Genomic DNA, 17,460 nt, shown 5'->3' with positions numbered 1-17,460 from the left:
AGTGGTGGTCTGCATGGAGGGTAGAGGGATGTATGGTGTGAGTAATGGTCTGCATGGAGGGTAGAGGGATGTATGGTGGGAGTGGCGGTTTGCATGGAGGGTAGAGGGAGGTATGGTGGGAGTGGCGGTTTGCATGGAGGGTAGAGGGATGTATGGTGGGAGTGGCGGTTTGCATGGAGGGTAGAGGGATGTATGGTGGGAGTGGTGGTCTGCACGGAGGGTAGAGGGATGTATGGTGTGAGTAATGGTCTGCATGGAGGGTAGAGGGATGTATGGTGTGAGTAATGGTCTGCATGGAGGGTAGAGGGATGTATGGTGGGAGTGGTGGTCTGCATGGAGGGTAGAGGGATGTATGGTGGGAGTGGCGGTTTGCATGTAGGATAGATTGAGGTATGGAGGGAGGTATGGTGGGAGTGGCGGTTTGCATGGAGGGTAGAGGGAGGTATGGTGGGAGTGGCGGTTTGCATGGAGGGTAGAGGGATGTATGGTGGGAGTGGTGGTCTGCACGGAGGGTAGAGGGATGTATGGTGTGAGTAATGGTCTGCATGGAGGGTAGAGGGATGTATGGTGTGAGTGGTGGTCTGCATGGAGGGTAGAGGGATGTATGGTGGGAGTGGCGGTTTGCATGGAGGGTAGAGGGAGGTATGGTGGGAGTGGCGGTTTGCATGGAGGGTAGAGGGAGGTATGGTGGGAGTGGCGGTTTGCATGGAGGGTAGAGGGATGTATGGTGTGAGTAATGGTCTGCATGGAGGGTAGAGGGATGTATGGTGGGAGTGGCGGTTTGCATGGAGGGTAGAGGGATGTATGGTGGGAGTGGTGGTCTGCACGGAGGGTAGAGGGATGTATGGTGTGAGTAATGGTCTGCATGGAGGGTAGAGGGATGTATGGTGTGAGTAATGGTCTGCACGGAGGGTAGAGGGATGTATGGTGTGAGTAATGGTCTGCATGGAGGGTAGAGGGATGTATGGTGTGAGTAATGGTCTGCATGGAGGGTAGAGGGATGTATGGTGGGAGTGGTGGTCTGCATGGAGGGTAGAGGGATGTATGGTGGGAGTGGCGGTTTGCATGTAGGATAGAGGGAGGTATGGAGGGAGGTATGGTGGGAGTGGCGGTTTGCATGGAGGGTAGAGGGAGGTATGGTGGGAGTGGCGGTTTGCATGGAGGGTAGAGGGATGTATGGTGGGAGTGGTGGTCTGCACGGAGGGTAGAGGGATGTATGGTGTGAGTAATGGTCTGCATGGAGGGTAGAGGGATGTATGGTGTGAGTGGTGGTCTGCATGGAGGGTAGAGGGATGTATGGTGGGAGTGGCGGTTTGCATGGAGGGTAGAGGGAGGTATGGTGGGAGTGGCGGTTTGCATGGAGGGTAGAGGGAGGTATGGTGGGAGTGGCGGTTTGCATGGAGGGTAGAGGGATGTATGGTGTGAGTAATGGTCTGCATGGAGGGTAGAGGGATGTATGGTGGGAGTGGCGGTTTGCATGGAGGGTAGAGGGATGTATGGTGGGAGTGGTGGTCTGCACGGAGGGTAGAGGGATGTATGGTGTGAGTAATGGTCTGCATGGAGGGTAGAGGGATGTATGGTGTGAGTAATGGTCTGCACGGAGGGTAGAGGGATGTATGGTGTGAGTAATGGTCTGCATGGAGGGTAGAGGGATGAGTGGTGGTCTGCACAGGGGGTAGAGGGAGATATGGTGTGATCAGTTGTAGAATTACGCTTCTGCCTTATTACAACTGAAATACATCGCAGTAGATGAGGGACCTAAGAAGGTAGATAGGAATATTCCCTACTTGACTGAAACTAGGCTTTACAGTGTCTTCTTTTTTTAATTAGATAATTGAAAAGGTGGACAAACGCCTGAGCACCAATCAGATTTTAGTTCTCTGCATCCGCCCCAATCCTGCCCCACAAATGAAGTCCTGCTCTGTGTGCCAGTCCCTCGTCTGCCAGTACCTCTGTCTGTATTCCCTGGCATCATTACTGGTAGCTCCTGCCAACGCTGCGCGCTCCTCACACTAGACGTGCAGAGTTTATGGAACAGAGTGTTACGTGTGATGGGTCCTGCCAGGCCTCTAAGCCTTTCGTGTGCTTTCATGTTCCTCCCGTAACTTTAATGATCCTGGAGGTAGAAGAGCCAGGAGTTAATGAGGATTAATTCATTTCACTGGCACCTTTGGGAGGTCTGATCGGCGCTTTTCTTCCAGTGCATAGCTGAGTATTGAGATTCCGCCGTGCCCCACGGATGTATTTTGTAAAAGTGCTGATTGTGGCAGCGTTGCCTTCAAACAGCTGAGCCTGTCATCAGAACGGCTGCACAGGAAAGAGGCAAGGCAGGCAGGAGGTGTGCCTGGAAGTATCTGCTCTGCTGTCAGTCCCAGTGTGGGTTGCCCTAGTTAGTGCTTGTCTCGAAATACCACCTTCGGGCCCTGTTTAGTGTTAATGACTGACCAGAGAGCCTGTGCGGAAACCTCTTCCCTCGATGGAACTTTCTCGTAGGGTTATTGCTGAAAATGAAACCATGCTCTCTAACCCAGTTTAAAGGGAACCAGAGACGAAGCACCCTTGTGTATTTTACCATGTATATCAGTAAGAACATTAGAGAAAACACTTACCATGCTCTCTGTTTCACCCTCACTGCTAAAAGTGTCTGTTATCAGCAGTCACAAGAATCCCAGACTGAGCAATTAAATCTGGCTTTGCTGGGAATGATTATTGCTGAGTCATTATAGCAAAGCCACAAGGGGGCAGGCTTGGGCTTGAAATAACACCACAGAAGACAGACTTAGCTATAATCTTTCTGTAGCAAAGCTAGACGGAGCAGCCTGACTTCTCAGTCGGGGATTCTTATCAGAGGTGATAACAGTCAAATTACACAGAGAACAATGAAACAAAGGGCAGATTAGGTGTTTACTTTCCCTAGTGTTTGCCATGTCAGTATACTACTGGGCAAAGCCCCGCCTCCCTTTGCCCCAATAGGACAATAAATTTATAAAAAGTCTCCCACACCCCCTGCCATCATTCCTTTTTTTGTCCTCGCCTCCAGCAGGTTTTTGTTTCCCTTACCTCCGCTTGGCGGGTCCAGCAGTGTGGCTCTCTGCTGTAGTCCTTGCTCTTCGGTAGCTAAAGGCTCCCATAAGACAAGGAGCTCCCTCTGGTACTCTCCGGGGCATGTAATCTAAGTTCCTGCGACCACTTTGGATACCTAAAGGGTATCGTGGCTTCCCTGCAGCTTTTAGTGCTGATATGTTTGATTCGGCCAGCTCCAGGTCCACAGAATGTAGTCATTCCTCCTTCCGGGTAATGCTGGGAAGTGCGGCTGAGTTCTCGCGCGCGCGTGCGAGACTTCCTCTGTATTAGCAGAGGTCTGGCGGAAGGGAGCCGGCGGCCATTTTTGTTATGGGCGGATGGTCTCCCGGCGTAGAACTTCCGCTTTGGGGAGATTTAAACGGGGCAATGGCGTTCTCTCCACAGTGGCTGCTGCGGAGGTGGTGACTGGAGCTCTGGCTACCCCAGGATCGTGTCGGTGCACAGGACAGGTAGGATGCTGGTTCTATTGTTTCCTATTCAGCAGAGTGTCCATGTCTGTAGGGCAGTACATGGATGAAGGATTACTGTGGTATAGTTTGTTTGATACAATAGGCTGCAGTATGCAGCTGATGTGGTTCTTTTGTGGAGTATCTTTATTTCGGCTGTTCCTCATTAAGGGGCAGCAAGCCTAAGATGCATAAGGGGTATGTGTATTGGGTGTATTTTTGGTCACAGGTATGTAGGATAAATATTTATGTATTTAGGCATGTATAGCGGTTAGTATGGAGATTGCTATTACATGTCTTGGATTTGGATATAGATGGGTGTGTGTTTATTGGTGTGTATATATATATATATATATATATATATATATATATATATATATATATATATATATATATATATATATATATATATATATATATATATATATACGTATACATGTGGGTATGTATAGGTATATGTATATGGATATTATCAGTGGTACACTATCTGAAGTAGTAGATTCTTCTTACGTTATAAGTGTGCACATAGACATTATCCTATTTGTTTATAATTTGAGAGGGGCCTTACGAGAGCAGTCCTCATAGTTCGTTATTTTCTTTCAGCCGCTGCAATGGGAAAACATAGTGGAGAGTACCATAAGCTCGAATCTAGTTCGAGAACTAATAGGTAAGGGTGGTAAGTATTATTTTTTTTTTTTGTGAGCTGAATTCTCTCGATCAAAATATTGACGATTTTTTATCGTCATTTTTTTGGCAGGAATAAGGAAGACTCCAAGTCTCGAGGAAGCTCTCGACGAGATGAGTCAAGAGAGAGATCAAAATCACAAAAGCATGTTTCTAAAGAGCAAGTTGAATCAACGCATAGAAGTAGTTCAAAAGAAAAGTTGAAGAGTAGCCATCCTCAGGACAAGAGGTCATCTTCAAGTGACAAATCCGTACTAGAGGTCCGCGCAGGACCTTCTGGTGCGCAGGCTCAAGTTCCAACAGGTCCTCCAGTGGATAGTTGCTGGATATGTGGAAGGCCTTCCCTGCCCGATAAAAAAGTGTGTGACTTATGTTATGCAGATATTGCGAGAGAAGGAAGAGATGTCTCATCTCTGATCAAACAAGTGGTGAAAGATGCAGTCTCGGAAATCGCAGTGACTAATAAGTCACCCCAACCCTAGCCAGCACGTGCATCCTCCCCAGAATCGGAACTGTCAGATTCAAGTTCAGACTCTGATGATGAGGGTCTAGGGTTTGACTTTTCATTAGTTCCGCCATTTGTCACACGAGTCAAACAGGCAATTGAATGGGAAGAAGAAGTTTCTTCGCCAAAAAATTAAAGAAAGAGATATTACAAACAGTTGAGTAAAGAAAAAATAGTTTTCCCTCTCATGGAAGAGATTAGGGAGCTTATTTTGCATGAATGGGAAAAGACGGTGAAAAAGCCTTCTTTGAAGAACAGGTTTCAGAAGTTGTATCCCCTTGCTGAGGAGAGTGAAAATCTGGTGCAGTCGAGCCCACTGGTTGATGCCTCTCTAATGAAAATAGTAAGAAATGTTACGTTGCCAATGGAAGATTCTACTCTGTTTAGAGATGTATTAGACCGCCAGATAGACCAGGACCTTAAGAGGTGTTACTTGTCATCAGGAGAATCAGCCAGAATCGCTATAACATTGACTTCAGTAGCAAAGGCATTGAAGGTATGGGTTGAAGATTTGCAGAAGGCAATAAAGAGGAAGGAAACGGTAGAAGAACTGTCATTTGCCTTTCAGGAGTTGTCACTAACGGCAGATTTTGTAGGGGCGGCAAGTATCGACCTGGTTAGAACCTCAAGCCGGTCCATGCTATATTCAATTATGGCTAGAAGATGTTTGTGGCTAAAACCATGGGCGGCAGACCCAACTTCAAAGCAATCCTGGTCAAAGATCCCATTTGATGGGAAAAATTTATTTGGGCCAAAAATGGACGCAGCCATCTCACGGGTTACTGGCGGTAAGTCTGGTCTCTTGCCACAGGATCGTAAATTCAGGAAACAAACTGGAGGAAGATTCCCTCAGTACAGGAAGCAAGTATATAATACATTTTCTGAAGCCAAATCGTATAGACCTGGAAAGGAGTTCAGAAGAAACTGGCGGCCAAATCAGAGTTTCCAGAGAGCAAACAGATCTAAAGGGCCTAGTGCAGCATCAGCAGCGAATAAGTCTTTTTGAAACGAGGCCCGTCCAAGTTGTTCCGGTGGGAGCCAGACTACAGCAATTCAGGGACATCTGGACGGGAACTATAGACAATGCCTGGGTGAAATCGACGGTTTCACTGGGTCACGAATGGACTTTCAAAGGTGGTACACCAAAGGACAGTTTGGTGTTAACAAAAGTTCCAAAATCAAGAGACAAAAGGAGGATCTTAGAGGAATATGTGTCCAAACTAATATGTCAGAAGGCGGTTTGTCCAGTTCCGCCTTCAGAAGAAGGTACAGGCTTCTACTCTCCAATCTTTCTGATAAAGAAGAAGTCAGGAGATCTGAGACCAGTTTTAGATTTAAAGAAATTAAACAAGTTTATTCACATTCCAAGATTCAAGATGGAAACCCTGTCCTCTATCATGATGTCGATGCGGCCAGGAGATTGGATGTCGTCCATAGATTTAAAGGACGCGTATTTTCACGTTCCGGTACGGCAGAAGTACCAAAAGTTTCTTCGGTTTGCGGTGGGTCAGTTCCATCTGCAATTTGTTTGTCTTCCTTTCGGCCTCACCACTTCGCCGCGGACGTTTTCCAAGGTACTTCTAGCCGTGATTTCAGTAGTACGCCTTCAGGGAATACGCGTTCTGCATTATCTGGACGATATCATTCTCCTGGCCGCGTCGAGACACTTATTACTGCAGCATCAGTCGATACTGATAGAGACGTTGGAGAAGTTCGGATGGATTCTGAATCACGAGAAAAGTCTTTTGATTCCTACGCAAAGGATGTTGTTTCTGGGAGCAATAATAGATACAGTCCAACAGACAATTTCATTGCCACAAGAAAAAGTAATGAAAATTCAGAATATAATTCGACAATTCGTGCTAAAAGACTTTGTACAAGCAACAGAGTGTCAGAGAATATTAGGTCTGATGTCGTCAACTATCCAGATGGTGCCATGGGCTCATTGGCACTTGAGGACTTTACAGCTGAATTTTCTCAATCAATGGGACAAGCGAGACTTGAAGCAAAGGATATACATTCCAGAAGCAGTGAAGGATTCCCTGAGGTGGTGGATGAACAGCCACAACTTGACCAAACCTCGAAACCTTTTCCCTCCACAGTGGAAGGTGATTACCACAGATGCCAGCATAATAGGCTGGGGAGCGGTATTAGAAGGGCAGTCAGCCCAAGGTGTCTGGAAGGTGGCAAATCAGCAAATAGTCTCGAATGTGCTGGAACTCAGGGCAGCCCATCGGGCTATCCAATATTTTCTTCCATCACTGAAGGATCAGTCGGTATTGCTCAGGATGGACAATGTGTCGGCAGTTTCCTATGTGAGAAAGCAGGGGGGTACGCACAGCAAATCGTTAATGAAAGAAGTTTCCCCGATAATAAACTTGGCACAGAAATATTTCACGGAGATCTCAGCTGTGTATATTCCAGGTCCACAGAATCAGCAGGCAGATTTCCTTTCACGACATTGCCTGGACAACAACGAGTGGTCTTTGAATCCGAAAATATTTTACCAGCTAGTGAGCAAATGGGGGATGCCCCAAGTGGACTTATTTGCATCTCGGAGGAACAACAAGACACCACTATACTTTTCGAGATTTCCGGATCACCAAGCATTGGCAGTGGATGCATTGACACAACGATGGTGGTTCAGAACAGCGTATGCATTCCCACCGACTCCACTCATATTCAAGTTCCTGCACAAACTGAGTTTTCACAAAACTGTGGTGATAGCGATCCTACCACACTGGCCAGCAAGACCATGGTTCCCCCTTCTACAGATGGCCCAAGAGAAGCCGATTCCACTCCCATTGGTGGAGGATCTGCTATCCCAGGGGGCCATGAAACATGGCAATCTGGGGCAATTACACCTGATGGCCTGGATTTTGAAAGGGCTAGGCTGTTGAACTCGGGATGTTCTATAGAAGTAGTGGAGACATTACTTAGGGCTAAGCAACCTACAACAGTCATGTCTTACAATAGAGTCTGGAAAGCTTTTGGTGAATTTGCAAAAGTTCAGGGTTTCTCACCATCTAGTAAAAAACCTTGTAATCTTTTGGCATTCTTACAGAGGGGACTAGATCTTAACTTATCCTATTCAACGTTACGTAGGCATGTGTCAGCTATTTCATCTTTTTCAGGAATATCTTGGTCATCTCATCCATTGGTGAAGCAGTTCTTTAAAGCAGCGATAAAGCTAAGACCTCCGTTTAAACCAAGATTTCCTAAATGGGATCTGCCTCTAGTCCTAGAATTTTTATCATCTGAGCAATTTAAAAAGGAAACAGTTACACTGCAGGACCTTTCATGGAAAACGGTTTTTTTTTTATAGCAATTACATCAGGTAGGAGAATCTCTGAGTTGCAAGCTTTGTCTCATAAGGAGCCATATTTGGAGTTTTATCAAGATAGAGTGGTGTTATACCCAGTGCAATCCTTTCTTCCAAAATGTACATCTTCACTTCATCTAAATCAGGAATGGACTCTTCCATCATTTAAATCACAGGAGGATCCATCTAAGCCTCATTCGTTAGATATTCCGTCTACAATTAAAGCATATCTTCAGGCAACTGAGAGTATGAGACTCAGATAGACTGTTCATTGTCCCTTCGGGATATAGGAAAGGCAAAATGGCATCCACAAGAACGTTGGCTTGTTGGATTGTTAAATTGATTCAGGCGGCCTATAAGTCAAGTGGCTTGGAGCCCCCGCAGGACATTAATGCCCACTCAACAAGAAGTATATCTTCTTCATGGGCAGCACTGAATAAAGTGCCATTGATGACGGTATGTAAGGCAGCTAATTGGTCGACAGATCACACCTTTTTGAGACATTATTGTGTAGAGCCGGCTGCCCTCTCAACTATTCAGTTTGGAAAGAGAATTATTTCCTCTGCTGTGAATGATGCAGTATAATATTTGTTTATATGATGAGTTAACTTATATTAAATTTGTGTGCAGCATACCCACCCTTGTTTTGTCTAGTTATTGCCCAGTAGTATACTGACATGGCAAACACTAGGGAATGTGGAAAACTGTATACTTACCTGAGTAGTTTTCCTTTCCTAGTGTTTGTCCATGTCAGTATACGGCCCCACCCTATGCTGTCGGCTCGTGCTAATAACATGGAATGATGGCAGGGGGTGTGGGAGACTTTTTATAAATTTATTGTCCTATTGGGGCAAAGGGAGGCGGGGCTTTTGCCCAGTAGTATACTGACATGGACAAACACTAGGAAAGGAAAACTACTCAGGTAAGTATACAGTTTTCCACAGTCATGTTCCCACTGATTTATAAGGTAAAATACAAGAGGGTGCTTCATCTCTGGGTGAAAATAAACTAATGAAATAAACAATTGTATCTATCCTCCTCCTCGTAAAAATGGCCTTCTAAGATATTCCACTGTTTTATTTTATATTTAAATCTACTTTGTAATTTCTTATCAGTGAGGGTCACACTATAGTCACTTCCTGTCAGGATTGAGTCAGCCACTTGCATACCTGATGTTTAACTCTTTCAGGCAGAGAAAGAAAAAAGGAACACAGCCTAGTTATTTGTGTGCTAGGCACTGTACATACACATGTCTATCTCATCATGTCACATGTCACCTCGGGTATCCTTTAAAGTGTCCCCGAGGTGACATGTAACATTATGAGATAAACGTGTATGTACAGTACAAAACATATTAATAATTAGGCTGTGTTACTTGTTTTATTTTGCTGCCTGAAAGAGTTAATTTCTAGGCATGGAAGTGACAGCTTCTGTCTTGCCTGGAATATAGTAAACATCACTGATAAGCAAGTAACAGTCATAAAAGTTTTCCTGGCAGAATACAACTTCTGAGGTTAGGGAGAGATTAAATACACGAACTATTGACCTTTTTCTAACTCTGGGACACTTAATAGGCTGCAACTGATTAGAGACCGTAAACCAGTCAACCTACTTTGTAAATGTTTAAATATAAAAGAAAACCCTGGGATACTTAAAAATGTCATTTTTAGGAGTAGGAAGAAAATATAATTGTTTTTCTCATCAGTTTATTTTCACCTCGAGTTAACTTTTCGTTCATATGTCACTGACGTACATTGCTGTAAGAGTCTGATCTCCATTCTTTTCTCATAAATCAATTTTTCTGCTCTTGGTCTCCTTTTCCAGCCACCAGGAGTGGCATGGAATGTTACCGTGCCATGCTGGCCTGTTTTCCTTGGTGACATTCAGAGCAGGGTTCAAGCTCTTTGTTCTATGGCATGATTGACTAAAGCGTTTGTTAGTTCTAGATTGAGCCATGGGGCCTGTGCCCTGAACATACGTCTTTTTCCCCCAAGCGGACTTCCTTCTGTCTTCTGGTTCCTGATATTTATCTACTTGCTTCATTCTCCCACCCTTACTACAAGAACACCTTTCTGTGGTCAGCCCTGACCCTGGCATGTGTGTGGACTGTTTGTTAAAGAGGAGCTGTCAGCCATATTAAAAACCCTGCATATATAAGTAGATAAATACTTGCTCTACTTACATAACGTATGTATTGCACGTCCACGTCTTGATTTTAGCGATTTTTTTTTTTTACAGTAAAAAAAGAGAAAATCCATCTTATCATTTCCCATTTTAGCTGTGGCTATTTTTAAGCCAACCCTGATGCCATTTCCTCCCTTACTCTCCTCTGCCTGATTTGCCTGCCCTCTACTATAGAAAGTGCATTGTCTCAGCATGAGAAATATTGGCCAATCGGAGAGGAACAGAGGTGTGGGAGGGGAAAACAGGAGGGAAAGAGGCTTCAGCCAATCAGGCTGCATTAGTTAAGTCTGAGGGTAAAGTAGAGAAGTAAAAATGGACAACCCAGCATACCCTGCAACTTCCTTTTTGTGTACCAAGTTTTGTGTGTACCAAATAAGAGTCAGGTAAACTGGGGAATGATCATTTATCAACAAGAAAAGTAATAGTGATTTGTAACTTTTGGATTGCCTAGTTAGCATCTTTATTACTTGTTTACCAGATAAAAATAAATAATTGATTTTATGCCCGACAGTTACACTTTAAGGTGCCCATACATTAGCCAATGGCCACCAGGTTGACCATCTGTTAGACCCCTCTCTGATCCATTCTGATGAGAGAGTGATCTGTTGCGCACCCACACACTGCAGATAACACACATAACAGATTTCAGCGTTAAATCTATTGGAAATTGTCCTAGCGCAGCCTTCACCTGCCAGGCCAGACCCCATGTAATGTGTCCCACAGTCTTTAGCCCCAGCCTCCCCCCCCCCCCCCGGGCCTGTGGCAAGTGTTATGTGCTTACCTGTTACACCAGTGCGTCTCCTCCTGGATCTGGGGTCTTTTTGTATTGCCACTGGAGTGCCTGTTCCCCTCTACAACCCTACCCACCAGATTGTAAGCTTGCAAGGGCAGGTACCTACTCCTAGTGTTTCCTGTTTCTGTGTATTTTATAATATGAGCATGCACCAGTATTGGTGATATATTAAGACTGCTGTATTCATCAACTGTATGTAACCTGTCACTGGTTGTCCTGATTGTACCGTGTGCATCATTGCTCATGTATCTATGCTCTCCACTATTGTAGAATTTTGCGCTATGTGCAGCCCTATGGAAGATGTTGGTTGTTGGCTATATAAATAAATAATAATATCCCTGCTCTGTACTGTGATCCTACTAACCGTGTGATCTTGTGTTCAGTCCTACAGCCACGATGGACGCAGAGCTCAGCCCGCAAGACCGCAAGGACCTGGACAAGTTTGTCAAATTCTTTGCTTTGAAGGTATGGAAGCGCCAAGTGTGTTATTAATCCCATCACGGGGGTCCTAATTGCATGTCTGCTTTAGTGATGAATACACTTCTAAATACGCTACCTGAAATTATCAGTGCGCTACGTAACGATAATACATGATTAAGTTTAGCGTAATCAAACGATAGTGGCTCTTTGGGTTTTGTTTACTAAATTTAAAGGGGAACTGAAGAGAGAGGTATATGGAGGCTGTCATGTTTATTTCCTTTTAATCAATACCAGTTGCCTGGCAGCCCTGCTGGTCTATTTCTCTGCAGTAGTATCTGATTAAAACCAGAAACAAGCATGCAGCTAGTCTTGTCAGATCAGACTTATACGTCTGAACCACTGAAACACCTGATCTGCTGCATGCTTGTTCAGGGGCTATGGCTAATAGTATTAGAGGCAGAGGATCAGCAGGGCTGCCAGGCAACTGGTATTGTCTAAAAGGAAATAAACATGACAGCCTCCATATACCTCTCTCTTAAGTTCCCCTTTAATAATCCCCTCCCCTCCCCAGCTAATTCAAAGATGGGGGTTTACCACTACTTGAAAGCCAAATGTAATGCACCAATTTGTAGGCCAAGCACATCATTTTGAAGTTGATCCTGAAGCAGATGGGGGCGCCTGCGGAGGGGTTTACGGAGGGACGTTGTAGAGGTGATTTGATGAGGGAAGTTGATCAGTCTGGCTGCTGCATTCATTACTGATTGAAGGGGGGTCAATACTGTTTGAGGGGGGTCCTGATAAAAGGTAATTGCAGTAGTTCAGGTGGGAGATGACAAGGGCATGGATGAGTTTGGCAGTGCCAGGAGACGGTCTAGGTCCCTAGAGGCTTCTGAAGATGAATACTCTGAGCAAAGTGAATGTTTAAGACTGCCCATCTTGATTGTATGTGCAATCGGTAAAATAAAGTTATCGATTTCATGCTGGAAATCGAGGGTTTTGCTGCCATTACTCTACAGATGTAAAACGAGGTGGGGAGACCTGGGGAACAACTATTCCTAAAAGGAAGGAACAGTTACCGGTAACTGCAACCTGACTAGCCAAATCAAACCAAAGAAATAATTTATCCTATATAATAAACTAGTCTCTGCATCCTCCTGTGTCCGTGCTTCCAGACCTGACAGTTTGCTGTCTGAGAGCCTCATTGCATTGTGGGAAATAACTACTTTTTCCAACTGCCAAGCAAAGCAACATCTAGACTTCGGACAGTGGTGAGGGCCGAGATAGCGGGATGCGTCTGCGACCTTTGCGAGGGGGCGGTGGGTAGCGGCCTTGGCCTAGCGCCGTGTTTTAAGGGGCAGGCCTTTTTACTAGTTAAAAATAAACAATGCCGCAGTGTGTCTCTTCTTGAGGACAGAGTTCTAGGGATGGGGTTAATTAATTAAGCTGCACTGCTGCAGCTCAGCTTAATGCGAGCAGCACGAGTTGTGCGCATGCTACGCACGGCAGTGTGCTAGCATATGGGCGCTCCACTCACATAACGGCCGCTCCACTCATCCCACCCTGAGCCCCGTCGGGTCTAGTGGCTTCATAGGATGCGATCCCCGCACTTTGATTGGCCCAATAGGCTGATTGTCAGGAGACAGGCAGCCGATTGGGCCAATCAAAGTGCGGGGATCACGTCCTAGGAAGCCACTGGACCTGACGGGGCTCAGGGCGGGATGAGTGGAGCGGCCATTATGTGAAGGGATTGCGTGTTACCAGGGTGCGCTACGCTGCACTACTGTGCGTAGCGTGCACACGACTCGTGCTCCTCACATTAAGCTGCACAATTAATTAACCTCAAAGATCAGAATAATCAGGTAACAATTAAGCTTGACAGCCCTTATAGAAAGCCTGTAGGGCAGAATCTCTGAGTGTGGGACTCTGATTCATACATTTGGTCACACAGGAAATGTTCCATCTGTCAGGCTGTCCAGTAGACCTCTGTGGTTGCTGTTCCCTGAGCCTCTGACCTTCATTATATTTCTCTTCCATCCACAGACAGTCCAGGTGATTGTACAAGCTCGACTAGGGGATAAGATATGTACCCGATCTTCCTCCTCTCCAACCGGCTCAGACTGGGTAAGAGTTACCTTCACAGATGTTACAGAGGACCTGTAATGAAAAAAACATACAGTATTAAAAATGGCTTACATTTTTTTTTTTTTTACGATTTAGTTAGTGTTTGCCCATTGTAATATCTTTCCTCTCCCTGAGTTCCATGCTGAAATTTATCACCAGTGGCCACATCTTCAGTCCTGTCAGGTGATCTCTGCAGTATGTTTGATTACTGAGCGTTCAGAACCTAGTACAAAACACACCTGGTCTCCCAGAATGCTCTGGGGTGAGAATTCCACATAGCTTAACAGCCTAGGCTAAGCATCACTGGGAAAGCAGTATAGATATAGGAAGTGTTTATGATGCTGAAACCAGATAAATCATGTAGAAATGGATATCCTAAATAATTTACTGCATTCTTCTATGTGTCACTACAGGGCCTCTTTAACCACTTCCTGACCGCCTAACGCACAGGGGCGGCCGGGAAGTGGAGCCCTGAAGGACCGGCTCACCCACAGAGGCGGCGGTCCTTCTAAGGGCATGGGCGGAGCGATCGCGTCATCCGTGACGCGATCCTCCGCCGGCGCCTGTCATCGCTCGCCCGCCGCAACATCCCGCCGGCTATACGGAAGCGCCGGCGGGATGTTAACCCCGCGATCGCCGCATACAAAGTGTATAATACACTTTGTAATGTTTACAAAGTGTATTATACAGGCTGCCTCCTGCCCTGGTGGTCCCAGTGTCCGAGGGACCACCAGGGCAGGCTGCAGCCACCCTAGTCTGCACCCAAGCACACTGATTTCTCCCCCCCCTGCCCCAGATCGCCCACAGCACCCATCAGACCCCCCCCTGCCCACCCCCCAGACCCCTGTTTGCACCCAATCACCCCCCTAATCACCCATCAATCACTCCCTGTCACTATCTGTCAACGCTATTTTTTTTTTATCCCCCCCCTGCCCCCTGCTCCCTCCTGATCACCCCCCCACCCCTCAGATTCTCCCCAGACCCCCCCCCCTCCCATGTACTGTATGCATCTATCCCCCCTGATCACCTGTCAATCACCCCGTCACTGCCACCCATCAATCAGCCCCTAACCTGCCCCTTGCGGGCAATCTGATCACCCCCCCACACCAATAGATCGCCCGCAGATCCGACATCAGATCACCTCCCAAATCCATTGTTTACATCTATTCTCTTCTCTAAACACCCACTAATTACCCATCAATCACCCATCAATCACCCCCTATCACCACCTGTCACTTTTACCTATCAGATCAGACCCTAATCTGCCCCTTGCGGGCACCCAATCACCCGCCCACACGCTCAGATTGCCCTCTGACCCCCCCTTATCAATTCACCAGTGCATTAATTACATCTGTTCTTCCCTGTAATAACCCACTGATCACCTGTCAATCACCTGCCAATCACCTATCACCCATCAATCACCCCCTGTCACCCCCTGTCACTGCCACCCATCAATCAGCCCCTAACCTACCCCTTGCGGGCAATCTGATCACCCCCCACACCATTAGATCGCCCGCAAACCCGCCGTCAGATTACCTCCCAAATGTATCGTTTACATCTGTTATCTTCTCTAAACACCCACTAATTACCTATCAATCACCCCCTATCACCACCTGTCACTGTTACCTATCAGATCAGACCCTAATCTGCCCCTTGCGGGCACCCAATCACCCGCCCACACGCTCAGATTGCCCTCAGACCCCCCCCCCCCCCTTATCAATTCGCCAGTGCATTAATTACATCTGTCCTTCCCTGTAATAACCCACTGATCACCTGTCAATCACCTGCCAATCACCTATCACCCATTAATCACCCCCTGTCACTGCCACCCAACAATCAGCCCCTAACCTGCCCCTTGCGGGCAAACTGATCACCCACCCACACCAATAGATCGCCCGCAGATCCGACATCAGATCACCACCCAAGCGCAGTGTTTCCATCTATTCTCTACCCTAAACACCCACTAATTACCCATCAATCACCCCCTGTCACTGCTACCTATCAGATTAGACCCCTATCTGCCCCTAGGGCACTCAATCACCCGCCCACACCCTCAGAATGCCCTCAGACCCCAGCCCTGATCACCTCGCCAGTGCATTGCTTGCATCTATTCCCCCCTCTAATCACACCTTGAGACACCCATCAATCACCTCCTGTCACCCCCTAGCACACCTACCCATCAGATCAGGCCCCAATTTGCCCCGTGTGGGCTCCTGATCACTCGGCCAAACCCTCAGATCCCCCTCAGACCCCCTTCCGATCACCTCCCCAGTGCATTGATTGCATCTATTTTCCCCTCTAACCACCCCCTGAGACACCCATCAATCACCTGTCACCCCCCTAGCACTCCTATCCATCAGATCAGGCCCAATACAACCTGTCATCTAAAAGGCCACCCTGCTTATGACCGGTTCCACAAAATTCGCCCCCTCATAGGCCACCTGTCATCAAAATTTGCAGATGCTTATACCCCTGAACAGTCATTTTGAGACATTTGGTTTCCAGACTACTCACGGTTTTGGGCCTGTAAAATGCCAGGGCGGTATAGGAACCCCACAAGTGACCCCATTTTAGAAAAAAGACACCCCAAGGTATTCTGTTAGGTGTATGACGAGTTCATAGAAGATTTTATTTTTTGTCAAAAGTTAGCGGAAATTAATTTTTATTGGTTTTTTTTCACAAAGTGTCATTTTTCACTAACGTGACAAAAAATAAAATCTTCTATGAACTCGCCATACACCTAACGGAATACCTTGGGGTGTCTTCTTTCTAAAATGGGGTCACTTGTGGGGTTCCTATACTGCCCTGGCATTTTAGGGGCCCTAAACCGCGAGGAGTAGTCTAGAAAACAAAATTCAAAATGACCTGTGAATAGGACGTTGGGCCCCTTAGCGCACCTAGGCTGCAAAAAAGTGTCACACATGTGGTACCGCCGTACTCAGGAAAAGTAGTATAATGTGTTTTGGGGTGTATTTTTACACATACCCATGCTGGGTGGGAGAAATTTCTATGTAAATGGACAATTGTGTGTAAAAAAATCAAACAATTGTCATTTACAGAGAGATTTCTCCCACTTAGCATGGGTATGTGTAAAAATACACCCCAAAACGCATTATACTACTTCTCCTGAGTACGGCGGGTACCACATGTGTGGCACTTTTTTACACCCTAAGTATGCTAAGGGGCCCAAAGTCCAATGAGTACCTTTAGGATTTCACAGGTCATTTTGCGACATTTGGTTTCAAGACTACTCCTCACGGTTTAGGGCCCCTAAAATGCCAGGGCAGTATAGGAACCCCACAAATGACCCTATTCTAGAAAGAAGACACCCAAAGGTATTCCGTACGGAGTATGGGGAGTTCATAGAAGATTTTATTTTTTGTCACAAGTTAGCGGAAAATGACACTTTGTGAAAAAAAAACAATTAAAATCAATTTCCGCTAACTTGTGACAAAAAAATAAAAACTTCTATGAACTCACCATACTCCTAACGGAATACCTTGGGGTGTCTTCTTTCTAAAATGGGGTCATTAGTGGGGTTCCTATACTGCCCTGGCATTTTAGGGGCCCTAAACCGTGAGGAGTAGTCTTGAAACGAAATTTCTCAAAATGACCTGTGAAATCCTAAAGGTACTTATTGGACTTTGGGCCCTTTAGCGCAGTTAGGGTGCAAAAAAGTGCCACACATGTGGTATCGCCGTACTCGGGAGAAGTAGTATAATGTGTTTTGTGGTGTATTTTTACACATACCCATGCTGAGTGGGAGAAAGATCTCTGTAAATGGACAATTGTGTGTAAAAAAAAATTAACAAATTGTCATTTACAGAGATATTTCTCCCACCCAGCATGGGTATGTGTAAAAATACACCCCAAAACACATTATACTACTTCTCCTGAGTAC

At 46.0% G+C, this 17,460-nt stretch overlaps 1 protein-coding gene across 1 annotated transcript in view; it reads left to right on the top strand.

The window, feature by feature from the left end:
• Positions 1–17,460, top strand: part of ATG13 (autophagy related 13) — a 97,494-nt gene that overhangs the window by 22,036 nt on the left and 57,998 nt on the right. The window contains 2 exon segments of the mRNA XM_068260681.1: positions 11,402–11,483; positions 13,479–13,559. Coding sequence (XP_068116782.1) covers positions 11,415–11,483; positions 13,479–13,559 — 150 coding nt within the window. The 5' untranslated portion in view covers positions 11,402–11,414.

This window comes from Hyperolius riggenbachi, chromosome 11 (genome assembly GCF_040937935.1).
Source record: "Hyperolius riggenbachi isolate aHypRig1 chromosome 11, aHypRig1.pri, whole genome shotgun sequence".
NCBI classification, from domain to species: domain Eukaryota; kingdom Metazoa; phylum Chordata; class Amphibia; order Anura; family Hyperoliidae; genus Hyperolius; species Hyperolius riggenbachi.
The sequence above is the reverse complement of the archived record's forward strand: the minus strand, read 5'-3'. Positions and strand labels throughout refer to the sequence as shown.